Consider the following 27,188-nt stretch of genomic DNA (forward strand, 5'->3'; position numbering starts at 1 on the left):
CTACGCCAAACCCTAACCCTAGCCCCCTATATACGCCTACGGAATATTTAACCCTATTCAAACCCCTCGTACACCTACGCCACACGAATATATTAACCTCGACCAAGGCACTCGGACCCAGGCCGCGCGGGGTGTGCCATACAGGCCCCCAATACTACTAATATTGCAAATCCCGGCACTTGGCGTGCCTACATACCTTTGATTGGGTCTTCTACCCGCTCACTTATTCCAAAATTTCACTCTTAATTAATTAACGAACAAACGCCAGACACAATAAAGTATTTCTGTCGAGGAACTATTGGCTGGTAGTTGCCCCGCGAAAATCTGATGTTCTTAAAACAAATGTTTGCCTGAGAAGTGAAGCTTCGAGGGCAAATATGCTAGTTTTAAGAACATCAAATTTCCATGGGGCAACTATCAGACCGATACTTCCGAGACATAAACGCTCTATTGTCTATATTGTTCCGCGCACCTGTTGAAAAACAGTCAAAACCCACTAAATGCAGGTCAATCACATATTTTTTCACGCTTACAGCCTGTCAAAAATTTTAATACCTCGCAACCGCACATTGGCTAGATAATACGTTAAACCTGTCAGAATTCAAAAGTTACTGTTTTTCCGATCTGCCAAACTTCGCGGCCGTCAAACTATTCAAAACTTTCCACGGATGACTACTACCAATCCAGGTATTTTCCGCGGACGAGCACTATCCATCCGGGTATTTTCCGCGAGCGGGCACTATGGGCTGATAGTGTCTCTCCATGGATGAACACTATCGCGTCACGTGATCGATTTAAACCAATAAGAACCGGACAAAATTTAGAGGTGAACTATAAGGGCTTATAGTGTCTCTCCACGGATGGATACTCTCGCGTCACGTGATCAATTTAAACCAATAAGAATCGGAGAAAATTTAGTGCTGAACTATAAACTCTGATAAAGCACGCCCTTTTAACCAATGATAGTGCTCGTCGTATCTAACCTGTATCACAATTATAAATATTACCCAAATTTTTCAGCATATTTTTCGGAAAACATAAGGGGTCGTATTTTTACTTTCCAATTCCCCTCCTTTTCTTGTATCTTCATAGCAGCCGGCTATCCTTGGGAATTTATGGTATGTCCAACTTTGATTAAACGCTTCCGATAAATGAGTCAGCCATAAACTATGAAAGCTTACTTTCATGGTAACTCACTTTCATGATCTGGAACTCCATAATCAGACCTGCATACACTTTTTTTTTCCTTGATATAACACCAACATTACAAATATTACATTACAAATATTACATTACAAATATTACATTACAAATATTACATTACAAATATTACATTACAAATATTACATTACAAATATTACATTACAAATATTACATTACAAATATTACATTACAAATATTACATTACAAATATTACATTACAAATATTAGTTACAAATATTAGTTATATTGTCATTGGCTTAGGTTCTCACAGGGTAAAGTGTCTGTCTCGCACACGTGCAAGTCATATTCCTTTTCGACATTGTCATCACAAATGTATGTTTTTGTTCTAGACGCCCTCCCCCCCTCCCCCCCTCCCCCACCCTTTTTTTCTCACAGACAAGGTTTGGTGGTAGGAAGGAAGGGATGAGTTGTAACTTAGCGAGGTGTCTCGAAATATAGGGTACCCCCTTCCTCCACCCCTCCCCCCATCCCCTTAAATCTGTCATTTTTTCAAGGTTTGTTTCTTCAGTAAATGGCTTGAACTCGGGGGTAACATGTGAAAGTATCATGTCATCGTCCGGGTGAGTGTAGTCTTGAGAAGGACTGTTGTCGATGGTGGCGACTTACTTTTCCACAACCTGTGGGGATGTCATCTTGACCCTTGACTCTTCGTTTGTCCCTTTGCTATTATTCTTCTTTTCTCGTGTTTTTAAATCTAAAATGTCACGTTATTTGCCCGCAGTTGTAAGGAAATTTGAAATATTTCCATTACAAGATTATGAAGTTCACAAACGATATACTACAACTTCTTTTTTTATTAATAGCTTTGCACTAAGTTTCCAGTATTAACTATTAGCAACAGCTTTGAATGAAAGTTTAAACTCACGTTTGTTTATTTAACAATATATTTCTTAATAGTAAATGTAAGTAATGTCCCCGGCCACCACAGACACTGCTGCCATTTCATAAAACCCTTTTGACACTTATCTTCTATTTCAACATCTTTCTAAGAAAATGTTTCTTTTCCAAATGTTACTAGCTCCCTGTAAGAGCCCGTGGTCTTTTTTGCAATTGCTTGATAGGTGGCTAAAACAGTTCAGTATTCAACGGAAAGGTTTTAGGTCAAACAGACACCTTTTTCGCCGATGGAAACGACATATTTCTGTTTATAACAAGTACTTCTACGAAATACATAGTATGTTTTTCTTAAATTCAGAACAGAGTGTCAAAGCGTATGATATAAATTATTATTACAGAGAGATAGGGAATATTATTCCGTTATTCAAAAAATTATGTATACCTCACACATTAAAAGAACTTTTTTTACGACACTAGCAATACTTTTAAACAACTGTCGTTAAATGAAGTACTTGTGAATACTTCCTACTTAATTCTGGTCCATAATTTACAATTTCACACGCAAATTTACAAGTTGCCGTAGCAACTCATTGGGTTTTCCGGTTGTTATACCAATTTGCAAATGATTTCCTTCCTCAAAGGGCTCGGGAGGGATCTCAACTTTGACAAAATCGTGCGTGTCATTATCCCCTCATGCTAGTCTTCATCATGTGACAACACGTTTTCAATGTTAAGATTAGTGCTACGTTCGAAAAGCCATACCGACTCCAGACTGTTCCATTGTAATAGGCGTCTTTACTGTTTGATCTTAAAATCTTCACTGATCTCACTGAAAATCGGTAAAAGAAGGTCACTGAAGATTCATATCAAACGATTGATTTGAAAGAACAGACAAAACTTAATCCTAGGCTTCCAGGAGATATAATCATCTGGAATTATTTCTCATCGTCTTAGGTTGTACAGTGTGATAATTGGTCTGTGCGATATTGTGACCATTCCTTAAGACCCTGGTGAAAAAGTATAACGAGTGAGACTCGACTTCTGAAAAAAAATATTTCTTCATTATCTCAAGTTTTAGAACCCTATTTGTACTTTTCAACCATAAAAAAAGCACTGAGCTCAGTTAATGTAATAGATGACCGAAAGAAATGATGGCTAAAAGTAAACCAAATGAAAAATAAGATGCGTGACTTTTGGGTTTCACAGAAGGTTAAAAAGTTAAACAGTTACACTTTATTCGGCACTTTAACTGAGTGCTATCAGTCGATTGGAATGCCAAACACTGAAAGCTCAAAACTAAGTGCCATTATCATTTTAGATAAAGGTTTTTTTTTTTTTTACTCCAGGAACGTAATAGTCACTTGACCATGACCAGCGTTGTTGTAACAACATTCATTGTCCTGGTTGTTTCCATCGTTGTAAGAACCTCCCCCACCACCACAGGTGTTACCACCATTATTTCCACTGCTTCCTCCAGTGTATCCTCCTCCTCCTCCTCCTCCTCCGCCTCCTCCTTCTAATCTTCCTCCATGAGCTCCACCACCTCCACCAAACCCACCATCGACATCGTTATACCAGGCTCTTCCACCCACCCCTCCCTGAATAAATCCCTTACCACCTTCTCCACCCCGTCCTTTGGTTCCATTAAAATTCTTTCCACTTCTTCCACTGGAGTAAAACCCGCCACCACCACCACCTGAAATACAATGAATATATTTTAAGATTTTCGTAAATAGAAGCGAAACTATATTTAAATGAGATGCTAACCCATTCGAATTTTGGAATTTTTTACTAGTATTGTAAAACGCTTCAGTAAACCCATATCAGTTCGGCCAAACCTTACATAATGCATTTTAATTGAGCCGCTATCCATGAGGTTTAATATTTGTATATAGCACCTGTAATACCTAGTTGTATAAACTGTTTTGTCTTACTTCCCCTGTCCAAGATACTATGAGTTGATTTACCGCGTTACCAAAATCCTAAATTGCAGAGTTAATGAACGGTGAGTTTCTTGTTCTGACACGAAAAAACAAAGGAAATTTTTTTCCTCTAGGATCTTTATCGTGATTGTTCAGCGTGCGCTCTTGCACCGCGTCCTATTTGAAACCAAACCCTATTTGGCGTTGAAACCAAATTTTCGAAGTGGTCATATGATAAGATGCTTGTTAATCAAGTTTGATCGGGCTGGACGGGAAAATATTTGGCTCTCGGTCACGAGACACGGCACGTGCTACATTCGGTCCGTACGTCACGACCGCGAGCAAAATAATTCCTGTTCTCCCGCCAACATCGGTATCGCTACCTTGACTCGTCTTTACAGTAAATATGACCTCTACGAGGATCTCAGTTGGGTTAACCGTCAACCGTCAAATGGCAAAAATATTAACCGTCAACTGTCAAAATCGCAATATTTTGCCGTCAACCGTCAAATAAGCAAGCCAAAATTAGCCGTAAAATGTCTCAGATATCCTTAAATAAAAATCATACGATTGCCTTAATTGGGATCAAGCTCCATTTTTTATGAATAAAATTTTTGATAATCCCAAAAATACATTTATGTAAGTCCTTTAACTTCTTTTCGCAAGTAAAACTGGCTAGCGACAGAGCTGACTTCTGGTTTGGAAACACTTCCGGTGTCGTAAAACGTTGGTAAGTTATCAATAAAAGGTGTCATAAATGAACAGTTCTTTACAAACGCGTCATCAGGAAAATCTACAGCCAAATTCGCGTTTAGTTCTTTTTCTAAACGACATTCCAAAAAATGTTATGCTTACAGTTGTTGAAGTGATGGAGGCTTTGTCGAATATTGATCCAAGTAAGGCCGGTGGACCAGATGACATCCCCGGTTCACTCCTAAAACATACTGCTGCTGAAATTGCCCCTTCATTATACAGGCTCTTTAATATGTCGCTTTCTACTGGCTCTTTTCCAGAAAATTGGAAGCGCGCGAACATTGCACCCGTCTTTAAGAAGGGCGATCCTGCCCTAACGGAGAATTATACGCCAATTTCTCTTTTATGCATTGTCTCCAAAGTTATGGAACGATGCGTGTTTAATCACTGCTACCCTCATTTATCGTCTTTTCTTCACCAACTCCAGCATGGCTTCCAGCCCGGAAAATCCACAGAAACGCAACTACTTGAGGTGTATCACGATATTTTAGACAAACTAGCCAATGGCCATGAAGTGGACGTAATCCATTTTGACCTGTCAAAGGCATTTGATAAGGTTCCACACAGGCTACTCCTCTCGAAGCTTCAGCTCCGTGGTATATCCGGTCCAGTTTTGTTGTGGTTCTCAAGCTATCTTTCTGACAGATACCAACGAGTTGTTGTTGACGGCATATCCTCAGACTGGCTCCCAGTCACATCAGGAGTACCCCAGGGCTCCATCCTGGGTGCGCTTTTATTTCTGGTCTTCATTAATGACATGTCGTGCCCCATTACTTACGGAAGTAAACTTGGCCTCTTTGCGGACGATATGAAGCTATATCACCCTATTGTTTCCAATGGATGTGTCTCCCTGCTGCAAGCTAACTTGGACAACTCCAAAACTTGGTGTGACGACAACGGTATGTCTTTCAGCACAAAAAAATGTAAAGTTCTACACATGTCAAAGAGAACCTCGCGCCAAAGAGAGAAGCATACATACCATTTAGACGGCCAGACCTTGGACTCGCCTCCTGACACCAAGGATTTAGGCGTGACTGTCACTACTCTACTATCATGGACGACGCACATCGAAGAGATATGAGTCAAGTGTAACAAAGTTCTTGGTCTTGTATAGCGTGTCTGCGGTAGAGACATTGTTAACGTATCAACTATAAAAATGATGTACACTGCGTTAGTTCGCCCAATCGTCGAGTACGTATCCTCTGTATGGTCTCCTTACACAGCAAAGCATCGTAGGTTAATCGAAAATATACAACGACGGGCTACTAAATTCATACTTAACCGCCCAGATTGGAAAACCAGCTACACTGCGAGACTGAGAACTCTTAGCCTACTGCCGCTTGAATTCAGAAGAGAAGTCCATGATCTTGTCATTTTATGCAAAATTAGGTCAGGTCTTATCAACGCTAGTTTTGACAATCTTCTGCTTCCTGCCAACCATATATACGCAACCCGACGTCATCATCCTGCAAACATCCGCCCTTTATTTACTCGTACTCAGCGGTATTTTAAAAACTCTTTCTTTCCTCGCACAATTAAATTATGGAACGATTTACCGAGCAACATTAAGCGAGCGAGCTCTTTACATAACTTTAAAGCCTTAGTGAAGCGGTTTTATAAAGAAAAGCTCACGCTTTATACTCCGCCCGGTTTGGAAACACTTCCGGTGTCGTAAATTGTTAGTCATTTATCAATAAAAGGTGTCATGAATTAACAGTTCTTTACAAACGCGTCATTATGAAAATTTACAGCCAAATTCGTTTGTTTAGTTCGTTTGATAAACAACATTCCAAAAATTTAATCATCAACCGTCAAATGACTTAACATTTAACCGTCAACCGTCAACATCACCTTCTGCCCCCCATTGAGATCCTCCCAGACGACCCTCGATCACGAGCTCGAGCTTGCCGACCAAATTACGACACGTTATATTTTCTGAAACTACACGGCATTCTTAAAATCTCGAGAAACTGAGGAGGATAACGACACATTAATTTCTAAAAGCACGAAAGCTTATCGGATACCAGTTGTCATCACTCAGAGACATCCAAACACTCCGGCTAAGCATTTACAGCGAGACCACTGCCTTATTTTAAACACCAGATAATCGACCTCATTGACAAGTCAGCAAAGCCCGAAATGCGAGTTTGCTATTTCCAAATTTTTATTTACGAACATTTGTAGCCCAACTAAAAGAAAGAACCGGTTTAGAGCGGCTGTACACTCAAGATCATTTAAAGAAGAACGATATTGATGTTTACGTCGCCTCCGAAATACACCTTGAGCCAGATAAACCTGAATCTATTGTCAGCATACAGATCTAAAACATATTCAGACGGGACAGGAGCTGGTCAAGAGTGGTTTTGAGGGAAAAAGGCGGAATTGCTGTTTATGTGAGAAGTAACCTAGATGTTGTTGATTGTTTATAGATTAAAACTACATAGTTTAATTTTTAGACATGATCTTTTATAAATACGCAGCAAGTTCTACTTTCACCTAAGTATATTTTAGCGCACCGCACATGTTTTTTTTTTTTTTTTATCTCGGGATATTCATATTTTATCCGAGATTTATTAAAGATTTATGTGACGCCGACGCATATTTCGAGTTATGGTGCACGCGAAAAGTTTGGAGAGCACAAGAGAGGAGTTGCTCGAAGTGCAGCCGGGAGCGTTCGGAGTTATCAATACAACACTAAAAATAATACCGACCGTTCAGAAAACCAAGAGGAAATTTCCTAAATTTACGAGTCCCGTGTGATAGATTTACCTCCTTGAATTGTTGGTTACTAGAATTGACGATCAGAAATTACGTCGCATTGTGTTGAAAATCTTAAAAATTGTACGATTTCAAAGGAAAATCATCTATTGAACAACACTTTTGGGATATACATGCAGCAGCTCTTCAGAATAACATTCACCCCAACGTCGCGAAGCCTCGGTCGAAGTAAAAAAGCTCAGTTTTGTTTTCAGCCACATTCACGCTTCGCGTTTGGCATATAAAGTATCGTCGACTCCAGAACTAATTCCGTCGCTTTGAAGAGTTACATGATGCTCAATGTTTTTAGAAACGATTATCATGTTAGCATATCTTCTTTTCAAATAGAGCTCCAAAAGGTTAGAGGGAAAACAGTCGTGAAAGTTTTGAAACTTCGCGGGTAAACTCGATGGGAGATTTTCGCCAACAATGAAGTCAGTCTGAGCCATCTCTATCAGCCATCCATTAAATTAGAAGCCACTTAGAGCGCACGTTATAATATGATTATGATGTAACATTAAATGAACAGCTGAGATGTAAGGAATCATCACGATATACCCTTACCTGACCATCCATCATCAGCAGTGTGTGCACCATGTCCATTGCTACCCCCTGACCATGATTTGTATCCAGGATTCCCTGTTGTGTTTGTGCTGGCGTCACATCCTTCATGTCTTGACCGAGCTCTATCTACCCCTCCTCCGCCTCCAGCTATTATCAAAGGTGTGTTGGCTCCTCTCACCACGAACGTTCCTCCACCACCTCCAGAAGAGCCATAGCGCGTGTTTATTCCTCCTTCTTGACCAACAAGTATTTGAATGACCTCACCCTTGTTTAGGCGGAACGTTCCTATCATTCTTGCTCCTCTTCCTCGGTACTGAATACTTTTATCGCGTCTATCGTAGCCTCCTGCAGCTGCTATTGCTTCTATTCTGTAGTCACCAGTGTACGGCACAGTCCACTGTTGAACTCCGCTGGACAGTGTGACTTGCCCGTCATGATCATGTCCTGTGTAGTCACTGCCTAGCGTTGTTGGACCAATTCTTCCACTGGTGTTGAGGTTTGTAAAAACGGCCTTGAAAGCTGAAAGGGAAGAGTTAAGTTATCTACATCGTTATAACCATAATTGTTTTAGCTTTTTTCTTTCATTAGAGGTAAATTTGCATCTACAAAAAGGACATAGAACGGTTAAAATCTTGTAGATTGATCCTTAAAACTACTCACCATTATTGCAATTATTAAGTTATATTTAATATACAACTTTTTTTTATTTGATCAGTTATTCAATTCTTTGTCTCTCAATGGACTTGTACCCGCTAGTCACGAAAATATTTTTCCCCGAACGTTTATCAAGCATCGCATCTGATTTTGATTGAAATGTTGTGTCGATCTTCTTTGTTAAAACAGATCGCTTTTGAAATAGGCCTTCAACTAAAACTGTCCTTTCTTTTCCTCGTTTCAGAGGTGACTAATATACTTCTTTAAACTTTCCTTTCTTAAGTTTGAATTATAGATAAACCCATCCTCTAAAAAATCCACTCTTGGATTTCTAATTTATTTCTTCTTTAAATCGGGAAAGCGAGATTTATCAATGCTACTGGGCTAGTTTAAGCCCTTTCTCCCCTTCCTTTGGGCTTTTCCAGGCGCTATTGCATTAATTTACATTTTCCGCCTCAGTGCTGACGAGTAACTGATGATATCCAGCCATTCTGCGTGAAAAAACTCGAAAGTTGAGCAAACCGTAAAATTTTGATTTAGCGTCCGGGGCTATTGAACCAGGGGATTTAATTCTTGCTTTTCACGTGACGTCGTCGAATTTAGAAATTAGGAATTATCGATCCCTACGAGAATTCGGTTTAGTAAGTTAATAGAACAGTTGAATTCTTATCTTTTGAAAAATTTTCCGTTCGATCAGGTTTTTCTTCTTGTGGTAAAGCAAGGTTAAATTTCTAAGCTATTGCTTGACATGATATTAACATACTGGTACGTAGGTTAAAGAAAAGACTTGTAATATCGCCGTTCTGTTGTTGAGGCTGGGCATCCTGTGCCCTGCCCGCATTTTGCATGACCAGCGGTTTCACTTTATTGCTATTTATTATCGTGACCGCCATTTTTTATTTAGTCTTTAGTTAGGTTCTAAGTGAAGTAAGGCCTATTAAAGGTTCGAACTCAACATCAAGGACGAGACAATCTTTTGGTTCAACAGTAACCTTTTATTCTGGGTCAGATGAACAACTGACATGACCTCTAGCGTACTCAAGTTGGTAATCAACGATATAAACGACGATACATACATAGATACATACATACATAGATACATACATACATAGATACATACATACATAGATACATACATACATACATAAACTTTATTTCCATTGGGATTTATGAATAGCACTAGATGTGCTAGTATCTCCGAACATATAACTACAAAACAAATGACATTAAGTTTAAAATCGAAAGACTCATATAAAACCTCATATAAAAATGCTACTAATTATATACTAATCCCCACTACATATATAACTCCTAATGGTACGTTTAAAAGCGGCTAGAGTGTCCGACATTCTTAGTTCATCTGATAAGCTATTCCATGCAGAGGCAGCGAGATACCTGAAAGAGTGAAGTCCAAAAGTTGTGGTCTTCACCGCTGATATCTGTAATTTCCTTTTACCCCTTAAATCATTCGCACTTTGACTGCGCTCTTTGAGAAGTGATGTGATATACCCAGGAGCCATGTTGTAAAGGCCTTTGTAAACCATAGTCAATATGTCCTGGACTCTTTTATCTTTTAGTGATACCATACCAAGCCTGTTAAGTAAAGCTGAATACGAACTTTATCTGTCTCCGAGGACTAGGCGAAGCACTCACTATAAACGTAACCGTGTGGATCCAGAGAGAAGCTTTCCAAAACGCCCAATGACCCTAGACTGGTTATTGACCCTATCGCATATATGGGATACATGCTTCCAAAAACTAAGTTTTGAATCAATGTTAATTCCTAGAAGATCTATATCATCATGCTGCTCGATTCTCATCCCATCAACTATAATTATAAATGAAAAATTACGATCAGTTTCTCCGAGTATGAGAAAATAAAATTTACTTGGATTGGCCATAAGACCGTTATTCCTAAACCAATCGACAACAATCGATAGTTCACTATTCATCCTATCATACAGGGTAAGGTGATCCGTATCCGAGCTATATAATTGCTGATCATCAGCGTATGCATTAAGCTTAACCTTTGTAATACAATAGAAAATATCATTTAAGAATATGTTAAAAAGTAAGGGTCCTGGGACACTTCCCTGTGGTGCACCTCTGTAATTATGCTCCCACGTGGAAAACTCATCGCCAATTTTTACCCTTTGTTGCCTATGCTGAAAGTAGTCAATAAATAAAGCACAACCATGTGTATCTAAGTCGTACGCTCGCAATTTAGCAATAAGTAGATCGTGGGGGAGGCTATCAAAAGCCTTTGATAAGTCCATTATTACAACAGCTATAAGCTCCCTTGGCGCGGAAATTAAAATCGTATCGAGTATACAAAGTTAAAGTGAGTTCCTTTAGATCTCCCGAACTTGTACGTATCGCGTTTAAAAACAATTACAAGTAAAAGAAGAGGTCTTAAAATCTGCTCGATAAATTTTTGTTATGCTTTCTGGGAAGTTAAAGAATTTCGGTAGGTTTCCTACAAATGAATATAAATGGTAGGTCACAGACTTAGATTTTCGGATAATTTACAATAACTGAAAATTCGAGTCTGTTTGTAGACCTTACGTCCTGCCATGGTAACCGATATGACATCACCACTACCCTTAAAGTATTGCCCAACAATATAGTTGCAAAGATGTTTATAATTTTCCCTCAAGATTAAAGCTCTTTTCTTGTAACCTTTCATGGTTTCACAAACACTACGACAACGAAACCATGGAGAAAATGTCCTAAGGAAAATTCCAGCCACTGATGGCCCCGTAACAAAACGTTGAGAAGTTGGAACGTCTAATGAAAAAGAAAAATGTCCCAAAACAGCCGAGATGTCTTATCGGTTGGCATGCGGTGCAATCGCTCCAAATGATCTGGACAAGCTGTACGAGGCACTGGTAACGGCAACAGAGCAACGGAGTTCACACGACATACTAACATTAACAACTGCATACAAAGAATCTACCGACAAAGAATCTAAAACTTCAAATTATTAGCCTGTATGTTCTGAACTTGAAGAGCTAAGGAATCATCAAGAGCCTTTCGAGAAGCTAAGTTAACGGTAAATAAAGAAAGTGAGACATTACTATTTCACTGTTTCCATGCTTAAGGAAATCTGTAATTTCTACAAGCTCCCATTTGAATCTAGAGATTTGAAAGCTATTCTAATATCAAAACTTAAGGACTGAAATGACCCATGAATGCCAGTGTTCAGTGGAAGGATGGTTACACCATCAAGCAGTGTTGCAATGGACTTTGCTGCTGGCTATAATAGCCACCATTTTGCTAGAAGAAAGTATATGTATATATATATAGCGTAGAATACACACACACACACACACACACACACACACACAAACAAAACAGTTTAGTTGTAAAAACCTTTGTGCTTTTTACATTTTTACATACCTATATATAATTGTGCAGGGTAACTGAAATGAAAAAGAAAAGGTGTCCTGCATAACAGTCTTTCAAATTTATCTCTTTAATTTAGCCAACAGGGAGTCATGCAGAGGCGTGTGGTGAAAGCAACAAACAAATTAGAAGCAGAGAGGAGCTTATTTAGCCGGCCTTTTTCATGTCTTTGTATGAAAAAAAAAATGTACAGTAAAACTGAAAATGAAAAGAAAAGGGTTTAGTGATAATAGGTCAGAGCTGAAACTAACATGGCGCACTTGACAATTGTATGTGGAGCTTATAAGTGGAAAACACTAAAAATTGCACATGGCTAGTCTTATTAACACCATACGTAAATGACATTGGTTACTGTTTCGGAAAATCATATGTTAGAGTCAGCAAAGCGATGATTTTGCATACATTCTTGGGAACAGCAAAAATGATATAGAACAAACATTCTAAGTACAGTGTTCATTGCGTGAAATAGAACATAAATAAAAGGTTGTGGTAAAAATGACGCTTTATCTTATTCCACTGAAGACAAGCAAAAGGTAATATGGGTACCCTACTTAAAAATACATCAATAACTACTAATTAATACCAGTTCTAATTTAAAGGAAAGAGTTATGAGAATAAAATGAAAGTATTCTGTACCACGAAGCATGCCTTCACTGTTTAGACGGAGAGTCCTAAAGTTTTTGGAAGGAGGGAAGGGGAACGAGGAGCTGTGCAATGCAAAACCAGATCTACGGCTTGTTAATCAAGTCGTGTTGGTGGAAACGTTTGTGTCTTAGATGTGATAGTCGGAGTACGTTATAATTAGGATTATAAAACTTGTGTTTCTCCAATGTTCATTACCTGTCCAGTTATGTATATCCCCGGTGAATCCACGTTTACAAATGCACTTGAATGATCCCTTGGTGTTTTGGCAAACGACGTTTTCATTGCTGCAGTTGTGGGTATCTCTAGCACACTCGTCGATGTCTAAAATAAAGTCAATAGACCTTTGGTCAAAATACTGAATTACAGAGGTCGCAGGAACTAGGGGGGGTGGGGGGGGGGAGAGGAGGTATGACGTGCAATGCTATTTGTCGCCAGTGGTGTGTGAAGAAGCAAGTTACAACAAAAAATGCGAGGCTTTGGAGAGGAACATTCTTCGCTCCACTTTTCCCGGCACGGAATGCCTGTAATAGGCTGGGGTGACACTACAGCTTGAAAACATATAATGGGGCTGGCTTGAGATCCTTTCTAAAGAAAGAACAAGAAAATTGAAATTACGCGTCATAAGTAGAACCGATTTTGAATTATAAACCATCCGAGGGAATAGGCCCCCGTGTTGCAATGAAATACAAAATTAATTATTATTATTTTAAGTCTTGCCTTTTTTACAATCGTGGCCAGTGAACCCAGACGCACATGAGCATCGATATCGTTTTCTTGTGAATCCCGACTGGCAGGTGCCGTGGTTTTTGCATGGAGATTGAGCACAAAAATTCTTTAAAAGAAAAAGAAAAAAAAAAATAAAAAGAAATGGGATGTCACAAGTAATTATTCAATACCTTAACAACATTCTCCGACATCTCCCCGAGAACTTGAATACAAAAAGAAAAAGAAAATCGGGAAGGGGTGCCTGTAGATACAACATCTAGGAACCCCGGTCATAGGTCAATTGTATCCTTCTACCTGTTCTTAGCATCTCCCGGGCCATGAAATTGATGTAATTATTGCGACTGTTTTTAAGCTTCGAACCAATGGAATAAAACTGCCTTTTGCAGAAATGCCTTAAAATGACCTTTCCAGTTATCTTTTCTCCCGAGAATTTTCTTATTAGAAGCGTGGTTGTGCTTTCTTTTATAGAACAGCGATCAATTGTTTACTCAAGGCAGGTGAGCATGGCTCTAAAATGAATACGACAAAGTACTCGCTCATGTTAACGGTGTTGGGTGTCCGTCCTCAAGGCGCTTAAAGGATTTTTGTTTTTGGTAATTTATGTACAAAAGATCCGTAACGACGCTAGCAGGTGGTTAAAATTATGTAAAAATAACAAATAATGGATGAAAGTATCCCTCAGCTCTCATGAATGGCTTAAAAAGAGAGAGGTGCAATTGAAATTTAATTAACAGCTCGTCTATGTACCTTAGTTCCATGGTACACATAATTCGATGCTTGTACCAGATCCTCATCATACTCTTTAGCAGTTGCGTTATTCAGTTCACAGTTGTGTGCTTCTGCCCCATTTTCTCCAAAATAAAAGTTAACACTGACGCAGTTATAGTTCAGGTAGCAACGGTATTCACAGGTGTCCCTGTCAATCACACTGATATTTGCTATGGTGTGGTTAATAAGACGTGCTCCCACGAAGAACAGGGTCGATGGAAAGGCTAATATACGGCATTGATCTAAAAATTCAAATCATTAAAAGTCAAATAGCGTCATGGGTTCTAAAAGTCTAGGTTGCTGTTAAACTCGTTTTCCGAGCGCTTGGGTCTTGCCTTGATAATTATGACATATTCAGTAAGATACCAAAATCAAATTATATATATTTATATATCCTTTAGTTTTTTTCGAGAGAAAAGATCTTTAGAAAAGGATTGTATGGACAAGAGATATGTTATTTGGCACGTTTATATATGAAGTTCATATACTTTGAACTGCAGTATTAGATACGTATGATTCACGATCCTAGCAGTAGAAAGCGCTATTTATGCAATAGCGCTCTCTACTGGAGAGACTACTAATGTGCTCTCTACTGCCAGAGTGTACATTGTACATTATGCAATGCGCTCTCTACTGCGAGAGACTACATTGCATAAGTAGTACTCTCTACTACTCATGCAATGTAGCCATCTCGTTAGTTAAGCCTCTATAAACGAGAATTTTAGTCCTGAAAAATGTGCGTTTCCATTTTTCTTTTTTTTTTTTTTAAATAAGTTGCATAGCTGAAGAATTAAGAGCAGAAAAACAAACGTTTCTTGTAAAAAAAATGCAAGCTTTAAAACATACCATCTGGGCAGAACTGAAATCGTCCGAAGGGAAGCACCACAGAGATAAGGAACAAGTGGGGAGAAACCCTCATGTCTGCCAAAAAAAACAGCAGAAGAGAAATCCTTTCGATGTTTTGAAGCTGTTAAGCAAACTGAGGAGCTTAACAGCAGTTTGTTGACAGAGATGTACCACCAATTTAAGGTTACGCTACCCTAGAAACGTGTTAGCCAATAACATTTGGCCGTGATATATGAAAGATGTTTCACCGCCCGTCACAGAGAGGCTGTGAGATTAATTGTTAATGTCTACTGTAACAGTTAATTTGGTTAGTTTTCTCCTCAGGCAGCTATTTATATCTTTCACTCACTATCTCTAGGGAGGCTTCTTATCTTCTTCAAACTGTTTTAATAATTATAAGCAGCATCAATTGACAAAACTTTGTGAAAATGCAAGCGCATGAAAAGGTTTTTTTTCTTTTTTTTTCTTTTTTTTTTTTTTAAGATTCAAATTGATACCTCTGTGGTATTTTAACCAGAGAGGGATTTTAAAAGACAATTTTAGAGCTCATGGCTTCAATGAGGTAGACCCTTTTGTTAAGTGTCATTTGCACTGAGTTATTTTTAGCCTGATTTGCACCTGCATTTCAAGTATTCTTTCCTACAATTAAGTGAGTTTTTGATATGCAAATTAATTTCGAAGAGAAGGTTTTCCCCTGATTTCAAGTGAAGTTTCCATATTTTGTTTGTGAAATGACTAAGTGCATCTTTTAACTTGTAGCAAGAGAGAATTTCATTAGCGCGCTCGACACTTTAGATCGCTGTCCACACGGGTGGTCTTGCCAGAAATCAATTTTAGCTTGCAGAGACACGAATAAGTAGGATTGGAGAACAACCAAACTAAAAAGGAAAACTTTCTTTCGACGGGAATTCGAGAGGATCGCCCATAGAGAGAGTGGCTTACATTGCCAAACCGAAATCTGGTTTATAAAATAATATCTACCACAAAAACTCAACTTGTTTTAAAAGATAAAAGGTTTAGATATTGCATAAATAATTTTGAAAAGACCTTTGAAACGGCTATAGATATTCCTCGCTTCATTGTGCATTGACAATTATTTAATAATGAAACTCTACGTGGAGGATTGTTTTATATCACTACGTGATGATGGTAAACAACTTTTTTTTTAACTCGAACTCATCTTATCAGATTAGCAAATTCTACAGTTAAAACTTGCTTGATTCATTTTTTTTGTGTGTGTGTGTGTGTGTGTGTTTTTTTTGTTTGTTTTATTATTTGGTCCACATCCCAATTTCTTAATGTCTTTTAATTTTGCTGGAACATGTCAGCTGATCTGTCAGGTTGCCAAGCAACAGTAAGATTGGGAGCCTCAAGCCCATATGAAGACAATTTTCGAAAGAATAGGCTACTTTTTGAGATCTCATAATGTAATATACTTTTTGCCGGATGATGCATCCTTCACTTTGTAAGTTTGCTAAACATTGCTTATGTTTTTCTATGCAAATCATCTACGTTTTGAGTTTTATTTCTCCAAATTTTGCAACCGACAAAGTTTTTATCAGCAGATCGTTAATGAATCAGTCTTGTGAAAGACATAAAACGAAACTTATAATTTCACCGCAGTAAACACTCTTTTATCTTATTACAGTTGTGATAAGAACTTCGAAAAACCTACGTACAGACCTAATCGAGTGTTGTTGCTCAGAAAACCTCATAACTGAAGTTTATCTTGGTTTTTTTTAATAATGTAGTCTTTAAGTCCCGACTTTTTCACATTAATTTTTAAAATAGAAATTTCCATACTTATTCTCAAAGTTGCTTTGTATAACAATATTACCCATTCTTATTATTCATGTCAGTTAACCTTGTCCAAGATAAAACGTCTACACATCGAATAAACATTAGAAGTCCTTTGACTAAATTCGAAATCTTCTCTTGGCCTCACTGGATATGGGCGATAATCGAAATATGAGAAAGTCATTGTGAGTGTTTCCATAGTAATTGCATAGCATCTACAACGTTTATTGGCGGTCAGTATCAAAGTTATTCCAGGTAAAATACAAGATAGACTTAAATATTTATGCATGCGTTTTACAGTGCATCGAAGATAGTTAGAATATTTCTCATGATTATTGTAACGAATGAAAAGAAAGAACCACAAGGATCTAGAATTAAAGATCAAAAATCTCCTCAAAGTGATAGCAGACAGTGTACAGCAATTATTCTGACAGCCTCTAGCTTGCTAGCAGGCGATAGTTTGCGTCTACAAGCGCGAGACTCAGCGCGGCGAATATTCGGTCGCCATTTGAAAGCGCGGGGAAGGAAGGAAGTGGAAAAAAACGCCTGCCCGAAACCCATCATTTCTAACCAACCGCTCCCTATAAACTGCATGGTATCCCCGACATGTCACGCATTCTTGAAGGAAGAATCAGATGGAATGAAATGGAACCTCGTGTCTACAACTTACGAACGTGTCATACTGCCAAAATAAAGTATTCACGTGTCAGGGGTGATCGCGGACGGTACGGCGCAGTGACACCAAATTAAGCGGTAAAAAATTTAAAATCGACAAATAAAGTATTAAACGAGGAGTGTATAACCAGGCTAGTCTTCCGATGGGAAACACTAACATTTCAACGAAAATTAATTTTTGATCCCCATAATAAAGGAGTACAGAGGCCTTGAGTTTCACGACATAGAGAACAAAACTTTGTACGAGTTATGTAGTGAGCTTGGTTTTCGGTTGACGCATTTATCTAAGTTATCCTACAGAAATTTGCAGGCCATGAGGTCGCAAGTTAAGAAGCAATCATCGCTTTTTCAAAGATTGGAAGTCTGTAGCAAACGCAGCACTCAAACTTCACCAGTGCTGTACAAACACCTACTTGTGCAAGTCGGTTGGCAATAATACAATTTAAGAGCAAATCCGTGCAAAAATCAAACATTACATTGCAAAGTTAAAAAACTACAATTTGCTGTTCTTTTGCATACAAGTATCCTTTAGAAAGTATGCAATTGCTGAAGTTTTTTCCTTGAAAACATTATTTGTTTCAGGAAAAACGAAAACGTTTCGTTTTCAGTCCCAGGATCGATTTGGTGACACCGAACAGGTTTAAAAAGGTCATGATTGGCTCGACTCGCGTATTAAAACAATTGTGCTATAAAAAGCTATCATAGTTCCAAGTGGTTGTACAACTTGTCACAGTCTAAACACCGCGATTTCATAAAGATTAGATCAATCCCAGTATTCAAGAGAAGTCAAAAGCTTATGGCTCTCCCGTGTTGCGTAAAAGGGTAGACGAAAAACAATGACAATTTTGAGCATGTGCCTTTGTTCAGAATTTCGTAAGATTGCAATATGTAGAGTTGAGTTTGGGGAAATAAGTTTGGCATTTTTAAAATTTGTTTGAAAATCGTAAAGAAAGACATAAAATCACGCCATCCTCTTGTGTACATGTTATCATCAAGACATTGATAGAGTAAAAATTACCACGACTCCGATGCATATAGCAAAGTAAATATAATAACCTTAGCTCAAATATTATATTCTTAGCTGTTCGCAACAGTCCAAAGATTTTTTTCCGTTTTGTCGTTTTCTCCATTCTGGGATCTCTGTAAGTTTGACATTGGCACCGTCGCTTTGTGTCGCGCCTCGATCAAAACAGCTGCTCCAGAAAACGTCTAAACTTTGCAATTTGTGTTCCATGTGCGCTTGATACGACGTGTCGGTGTTCTTAGCGACAACATTCATTAAAACACTGATCGAGCCGACTATTTAATTAAAGCTTACGTTCAGAGTTTTCTATCTTCGACCCTGCGATCTCTCCCTATAATTCGTTACTTTGAGGCAGCAGATTTCTCTTTAGATCGCTAATAACTATTATAACATAACCAAAGTAAAACGCTCGCTCTGATTGGTCAATTTAGCGTCCCCCCTTTGCCCATGGGTGTACGCTGCTGACGCGAGCAAATGCAAAGACCATTTTTCCGCGCGCGCTTGTTTTTTTCTGGTCACGTAAGGTTTGTTAAATAAAAGGGAACTCTTTAGCTACAATGTGTTAATGTTATGTTATAAAACAAATGGTAAACACCACTTCGTACACTATTGAGTTATAGATGCACTTAGGAGGTTTGCTAAGCACTCAAGAAGCTACAGTCGCTCTCGGCTATCGCCTCGAGCGACTCTTACGCTTCTTTCGTGCTTAGCAACCTCCTGCGTGCATCCATAACTCAATAGTGTACGCTGTGGTGTTTACCATTTGTTAATTTTACCACGAATTTATCGTTCTCGTTACTTACTTCTGAAGAATCGATCACGTCAATTTTGTGTAATTGAATTAACCTTACTAGTGCGTGTTTATTTCCAACGAGGACTGAATAAAGATTATAAATTTAAGAAAGACAATACTTTCGGTGTTCCTGCCCTTGAGGAAATGATGGAAATTTTTTGCTCTTTCGGGAGTATAGTCGGCAGTCCATGTTCGTAGATTTATCATATTATATTGTCGCGCTATTCAAATTACGTAGGGTAGTTCTGTCAATTAAAACCATCGTGACCTCTTTCCTGTTGTGAACTCATTGATTGAAAACTTCTGGACAACGATCGTCAAAAACAAAAGAGAAGAGACATATGGCAAAAAAACCCAATCTTTTCAATCGAGGACTCAGGGACTCGGGGACTCAGAGACTCGGAGACTCGGGGACTCGGCGACTCGGCGACTCTGGGACTCGGGGACTCGGGGACTCGGAGACTCGGGGACTCGGGGACTCGGGGACTCGGGGACTCGGAGACTCGGAGACTCGGGGACTCGGCGACTCGGGGACTCGGGGACTCGGGGACTCGGGGACTCGGGGACTCGAGGACGCGCAGGGACTTAGTGACGTGATAAGCAAACAACTCCTGATTCTGTAAAGTATAATTTTCGGTGGCCTCGAGAAAGTTATTACACTTCCGAAACAGGTAGACTGCTTTTCCAGACACGTGCGTAATGTTAACGACAAAAGTGATCCTTTTTGGTCAAGTGACTCAACATTCTTTCGCATTTCTTTGCCCGCGCTTTTGTTGGCTGTTGTAATTTATCCGCTTTTGTTTAGTAATACAACATGTTTCGAAATATTTCTTTTCCGGAAAGTCATTGCCAACTAATTACAACAGACGAAACTGAGGTGTCTACCTTCCATGATCTGATGCGAATTGTAAGGAATAATTATAAGTGAGAGTGTTTACAATTCATTCCTGAGGAAGAATTGCGGATTCAGTACAAGGACGATGAGGATACTTCCGTAACGAAGTAATCGCAACTTGCTTCCGTTGTTATAAGCTCGCATCAATCTTCCAGAAAAAAAAAAAAAGTAAAATAAATTGTTAACACTCTAATTTATTAATTCTTCATCAAAAATAAATTGTAAACGCTGGAGTTGTACTAAATCCGCAATTCTTCATCACGAATTCATTGTAGACGCTCTAATTTATTCCCTACGATTCGCATCAGATCATCTAAGGTAGACTCCTCAGTTTTGTCCTTTGTTACTAACGACAACTGTTACGCACGTCTCCAGAAAAAAAAAAAACAAAAAACAAAAAACAAAAAAAAACAGTGTGCCTGTTTCGGTAGTATAAAACCTTTCTCGAGACCATCAAAAAATACACTTTACAAATCAATGGAAAAATCAGGTGCTGTTTGTTTATTACGTCACCGAGTCTCCGCGCGTCGCTGAGTTCCGACCTCCTCGCGCCCCACGTCCCAGAGTCACGGCGTCCCTGAGTCTCCTAGTCTCCGCGTCTCCAAGTCTCCGAGTCTCCGAGTCCCTGATTCCCACTTCCCTGAGTTCCACGTTCCTGAGTCCTACGTCCCCGAGTCCCCGTCCTACTTTTGGTCGCAGCCTGATAAAATTCCACATTCATTTCCCCAAAAGAAACTTTACATATTTTGAAAGATCGTTACCTCGGGTATTGTCACTCTTAATCTTACGAAATTCTAAACAAATGCACACGCTCAAAATTATCGTTATTTTTCGCCTACGGTTTTACGAAGCATGGGAGAGCCATGACTTCTATACTTCTCTTGATTACTCAGATATACCTAATGTTTATGAAACCGTGGTATTTAGACCAAGGCAAGTTATCAAAAAGATTGGAGGTAGGAGAGCTTTTTCTAACGTAACAGTTTTGACAAGCGGGTGAAGTGAATCATGACTAATTTCAACCCCGTTTGCACGTGATTGGGATCGCCAAATTGTGCCTAAATTGTAAACTGCTTCCACAGTTTTTCTCAGAAATTAATAGATATTTCAATTTAAGGAAAAAACAACATGGCACTCATGTTCTTACTAAAGGCTATGTATATGCAAAAGACGAGTGAATTTGATTTTTTTCAGATTTGCCGAAGATTTACGATTCTCTTTGATTCTTACACGGATCTGCTCTTAATAACGAAGTAAACGACTAGTCTGTTTATGCCTTTTCCCCAGCCTGTTAAGGAAATAAATGACTAGTCTGTTCATGCTTTTTCCACAGCATGTTAAGGAAATAAATAACTAGTCTGTTCATGCTTTTTCCACAGTCTGTTAAGGAAATAAATAACTAGTCTGTTCATGCTTTTTCCACAGCCTGTTAAGGAAATAAATGACTAGTCTGTTCATTCTTTTTCCACAGCCTATTGAGGAAATTGAAAGGACATCTTCTCCCCTTGGTACACTTATCACAGCTGTTTCTTGTTCGGGTTTCAAAACCACCGTTTTCCTCTCAAATTAGAAAAGGCAACTCTCCACTTACAACACCCTTCACTTCTTAATTTATAACGTGACGAGCTTTTGCTATCAAACTATACCTTATTTTTCTTTTGACACCTACTCAACCAATTAGGAACCCCTTTCGGTGACAGTAAATCGAGGCAAACCTTTAAATCACCCACTGTGGTCGCTGCATCATTCGTTAAAAAAATGCGCCTTCCATCGACAGCAGCGAGTAAGAGAATCGCTCAAAACCAAAACACGTAGAACACGGATTAGATATGAGCAATGCAAAGAGGAACTAGGTACTAATAGTCATAATGATAATAATAATTATGATAACGATAACTGTATTCAGTAATAAGAACAAGATAAGAACGGACGTGCAGTATGTAGAGTTTTTGTGAGCAAGACCTTTCTCGGAACATCGGGGAGTAGGTCTTACCCTACCAATTCTCCTCTCTTTCCCTTCCCCCCCCCCCCCACCCCTCTTCTCGAAAAAAGTTGTTAACTCTCAAGTTCACTAAAGAAGTTCTCATAATAATAAATAATCTTTCGTTATTATGCTTTATTCATTGGAAGAGAAACGTCGACCAGTTAATTACTTACGTGGAATAGCAAAAATAGAAAGACTGAGGTATATAGAGTGCCTCTATTAATGGTTCTGCGCGTCCTTGGAACGCTGAGAAGATTTTTATTGGGATTTTATTTGTTTTAATGACATTCGGATGAGCCTAGCATTAATTAACAAACATTAGATACATTATCCTGTTCATGCATATAGAAAATATATGTTTACTTTTGTTAATCATACCAATCGCACTGCAGTAATGAAGATTATCATTGGTAGCCCTAACGTTAGGTCAGAGGGAGGGGGGAGGGGAAAGTAGCTATCGAGTGTTAGCCCTTCGTCAGAGCGAATGGACGAATTGTGGGTTGTGTGTGGATTCATGTTCAGAAAGTGGAGCTACGCCATTGGTGGGAACATGGCGACGAGAAAAACACGAATAAATTAGTAGAATGAAAAGCGTTCGCTGATACCTGTGGGATTAAGAGTGTGGATTTGAAAGATAAACTTTTGTTCAAGAGTTTTGCGGCTATCCGAGCTACCTAAATGCAAGGAAAGACCGCAGATTGCCATATGTTGCTTAGAATGATTAGGTAGGTTTAAGTGTCTAGCGACTGGTTTTGATGCGTCCTTGTCATTCCTTTCTACATCGCGGAGGTGTTCTCAGAATTGGTCACCTAGTTGTCTTCCTGTTTCGCCGATGTATATCTCTTTGCAATACAGAGAATCTGTTCAAGAAAACCAAATTCAATGATCAAATAATGTTTTGAAATAAGCCCAGCCATTCATAAATTTGCACAGGGCCATCTTCATATGAGTTGCCACAAGTCAAACCGGAACAGCCTTCGCCATTGCAATACGAGCCTCCTCCCCCTCCAGTTTGATTTCCATAGGTACCACTACTTACCCCAGAGTATCCACCACCTCCACCTGATACGCAATTATCCTCTGATCCCCCTCCACCATCACCAAACCCTCCAATTGCTTCTGGTGCAGGGCTCCCGTTATTACCGCTATTCATTTTTCCGGCTTTACCTCCGACCCTGGCTTCGGCACGTGACTTTTTCGACCACGCAAGGGCCATCCATGCCCTAAAGACGTTTTGAGAGTATCGACGCAGGAGGCTGAATTGTGAAAGAGATGATCATGAATACCACTGGCGTACTCTTCAATATCTGTCCGTACAAATGGGTAGGTTGTTGAAAATTATGATAAACAGTGACACAAGGTATTTCGTCATCGAAATTTCTGGTGTAATAGGACACCTGACACAATTTGAGACATGCCGATTCTTTTTATCGCCCCGTCGAAGTGCTCCAGGTGTAATGTTTGTTGAAAGAAAATATATGACATGTTAAGTGAAAGTGAAAGTGAATGATTCGATACCTTAATAGCAGCATAGGCTGAATTGCTAAGGTCTACAGTGTTACTAAGGTTAAACACTCGGTCCTCGTCAATATTTCTTGGATACGAGTCTGGCTATTTTTCCATCAGCATTTTATTCTATAGCTTCAGAATCACGATAAGAAATCGTGTGCGTTTCTAAAGAAATAAAGTGTGCCAGTTTTGTCATGAGATGCAAATCTAGTCTACGATAACAACAGGGTTTACATGATTTTTAATTGTGCATGTGTTTCCATTTCCAATAAAAGCAGTTTTACAGGAACAGCGACGAGAGCGACATTCGGCACTGATATTGCTGCACATGCCAATAGAAGCTCGGCACTCGTCAAAATTTTAGAGGATAACAAAATAAATTCAATAATAATGATAATAATAATAATAATCATCATCATCATCATCATCATAATGAGAAACGAAAAAAGAAATTAGACAGGAAGAATATGAAATATCTCATTTGCTCCTTTACCTAGTAACACCATCGCCCTTTTAACGGCTTAAATGGCAAAACGTTCACGATAATGATAATAATGGCAGTACTAATAATGCCTGCTACAAAATGGGAGTTTCTGGAACATGTACTCCTACAACGATGCAGTTAACCGGAACAGGAACCGGGAGAGGAGCAGGAAAAGGCAGAGAAGAAGGGAAATTGACGAAAAAGTGAAAAGCTGTGAAGACATGTCCGAGGGGGAATTTGAAGCGCACGTCTACAAGGTGTTGACGGAAGCAGCCAAACAACAAGCGGAAGAGGAAGAAGCCAAGATTCGCATCGTCAAGTTTTTGGTCGAAAAACTTCGAGAAACTGAGGCAACACTGGAAGCCATCAAAATGTCCGTGGCGATACTTGTAAAAAAACAAGAGATGGGCAGGTTTTAAAATAAAAGTTGTTTATTATGTATGGTTTACAAGTTTCTTTGGTATCCGCATGGAAATTTCCGCTCTAATATATCTACAAACGGTTTACACTATTCTTTGGTATCCGTAAGGAAAAGTCGCGTCACTTTCCGCTCTAATATATCTACAAATGGTTTACACTATTCTTTGGTATCCGTAAGGAAAACTCACGTAACTTCCAGGCTCTATCACCCTTTTATCGAATACTAGTTGGTAAGTTTTTATTTTCGGTTCCGTGCGAATTTTCTTTTCTACGAGATCTCGTACGAAATATAGCGGGTTGTACTCGTGGGTGACTGCGTGATGATGATCTATGAGCTCTTGCCACACATTGTCTTTTAGAACTTGAAAATTAAGTTGTTGCCTACCCCTCACATTTAACGAAAACCCTTTCACTTTGGTACACACATGTCCGAGTCGCGTGCGATACCCGTAATTTTTCGCGCCTGCACTCACAAATTCCTTGATCCAGTCCCCCTCGTCCAATTCATTTGTCACATCGCCTAAATGATCGCCTAGCGGAATCTTGGCCAAACCGTGTTTCCAACGGTACAAGACAGAATCTGTGTCGTAGTACAACACCTGCTGTTGTACTCTTTCTAGCGATTCGTATAGTTTTAAACGCGTTAATGCCGTGGTAAACGCTGCGATGAAAATGTTTGTGGTCATACCTTTGAGAGGATCCTTTGAATCTCGTTGATGCATGACTTCCACAATTTCATGCGATAAAATTCTTACTTCTTGTACGTGCACCAGCGGGTCGTCCAACATGTCCATCAGTCCGCAGGCTTCGGTCATTTGGCAGGTTTGCGACTTGTTGGTCTGCTGTCCGAGTTTTCCCCAAAACGAATTTAACATCAGTTTAGCGACTGCTTTACTCCCTGGGTTTCTCGTGATCTTGGCGGCGTCTAAACGAATTCCCTCTTTTCTCTCGTATTCACTCACATATCGCATGCGATCTGTTTCTTCTCGACACCAGGGAGGGTAACCGGCGCTCTCTTGTTTTATTTTGAGCCAAGTGTCGACGTGCGGCGCAAACAATCCTTCTTGAGATTCTTCAAAGTGCCACACTTCGTGAATGCGAAGCACTCGATACCCCAGAGGCATAGCTTTTTCCAGTTCTGACGAACACCAATTACCTCGCAAGGTGCGTTCGGCGTCCGTGTGAGCGCACTCGTAAGATCTTTCCAGCAGCGGTTTACCACTTTCTTCTTCAACGCACTTGGTGCATAAGGGAAACGTCAGCTTGTACGAACCAGAGCCCATCTTGTGTCGGTACGGTAACAAGGGGTGAAACAACTGAGCGGGAGGTAACACGTCCACTTTCAATAGACCAAAATAGGCTGAGGGATCTTGGTATTCGGGCTCGTACAACATGACGGGGTGCCCTACAGGGTACGCACCATTCTTGTTTACCCACGGGTATTCGCTTGTCACGTCGACGTAACGTATCTGTTCATCGCCTGTGACCCGATGATAGAGCGAAACGGCACCAGTACGCCCACCAAAAAATGCCTCGCGCAGTTCTAACGGTTCCACCAGATGTAAATCTGCGACAAAGTCACGGCACTCCCCAACTTGCTTTTTCAGATTGGAAAACTCGCATTCCCACATTTCCACGACCGTGTACCCGGCGTCACGAAACGCTTCGAGTTTTTGAACCGTCTAACGCCTTAACGCTTCCACGTTTAAATCCATGGTACAGTGAGGGACTTGTTTTCTATCGGGAAAGCAGGTACGGCATCCGTGGCACAAACACCCTTGAAACTCGAAACAGGTGCGCGATTCTTGGTGATATCCGTCCACGTGATAGGTGTGACCAGGCAAGCGTAAGCACACTTCACCGCCATTTCTTGCGTGACATATGCGAATTCCACGCCGCCTCTCTTCCCACAACAACCACTCTAAAGATTTCAAAGAATGCGGTGGACGAGCCCCATGCCAACCACTACACGGTTCTAAGGCGATGTTATCTTCCTCCGTGACTCGTTTGCACCAGTAGCGATTGCACGCTTGGGCGATGGTGACGCATTTTACGAGCGGGTCAAAGCCAGCGACCGCGCGAAATTCGGCCACAAATTTTTGACATCCGGCTTTCAATAATTTAACATCCGAACCGCAATATTCGATCAACTCACGTTTTAGATCGTACACGGCAGGCGGTTGCCAACGGGCAGATTCTTCTCTGTACCACTCCTCAAACTCGGTCATTTTTTTCTCTGACATGAACGCTGGTCGAAATAAACGCGATCCGGTAAGGCACCCACATATTCCGCATTGTCGGGAGTGTGAAAAGCATGTGGGAAAAACCCTTTTCAGTTCTTCAATTCCAAACTGGCTGGAAATTTGGGCGAGCGAAGATGGAATGAAACAGAAGGAATCTTTAAATTGTACTCCTCCATATGATAGAGACAACTGTTTCGTTCCGTTAGGGATCATGAACTCAAATCCTCGGTGTTCTTTTAAGAGTTGTGCTTGTAAAAAAACAC

At 39.7% G+C, this 27,188-nt stretch overlaps 2 protein-coding genes across 2 annotated transcripts; both read right to left on the reverse strand.

Moving 5' to 3' along the window:
* Positions 1-2,006: 2,006 nt before the first annotated feature.
* Positions 2,007-23,485, reverse strand: LOC148737055 (uncharacterized). The gene is made up of 4 exons (XM_088749247.1): positions 23,236-23,485; positions 23,079-23,129; positions 8,058-8,576; positions 2,007-3,757 (listed from the first exon to the last, which is right to left on the reverse strand). The coding sequence occupies exons 1-4, from the start codon at positions 23,483-23,485 to the stop codon at positions 3,399-3,401; spliced, it is 1,179 nt and encodes a 392-aa protein (XP_088605373.1). The 3' UTR covers positions 2,007-3,398.
* A 1,349-nt stretch (positions 23,486-24,834) lies between these two features.
* On the reverse strand, positions 24,835-26,313 carry LOC148737056 (uncharacterized). Its single transcript, XM_088749248.1, has one exon. It carries the CDS (start codon positions 26,311-26,313, stop codon positions 24,835-24,837), a length of 1,479 nt encoding a protein of 492 aa, XP_088605374.1.
* Positions 26,314-27,188: the final 875 nt, after the last annotated feature.

Source organism: Stylophora pistillata, chromosome 2 (assembly GCF_964205215.1).
Source record: "Stylophora pistillata chromosome 2, jaStyPist1.2, whole genome shotgun sequence".
NCBI classification, from domain to species: domain Eukaryota; kingdom Metazoa; phylum Cnidaria; class Anthozoa; order Scleractinia; family Pocilloporidae; genus Stylophora; species Stylophora pistillata.

What these genes read in the sequence shown, in the direction of transcription:
- LOC148737055 (XM_088749247.1), bottom strand. Translation starts at nt 23,485, where the DNA reads ATGGCCCTTGCGTGGTCGAAAAAGTCACGTGCCGAAGCCAGGGTCGGA. An exon ending in CGAAACAGGAAGACAACTAG is followed by an intron (nt 8,577 to 23,078) that starts GTGACCAATTCT and finishes CTTCCCTTTCAG; the next exon opens with CTTTCAAGGCCGTTTTTACA. An exon ending in TGCTGATGATGGATGGTCAG is followed by an intron (nt 3,758 to 8,057) that starts GTAAGGGTATAT and finishes ATTGTATTTCAG; the next exon opens with GTGGTGGTGGTGGCGGGTTT.
- LOC148737056 (XM_088749248.1), bottom strand. Translation starts at nt 26,313, where the DNA reads ATGTGGGAATGCGAGTTTTCCAATCTGAAAAAGCAAGTTGGGGAGTGC.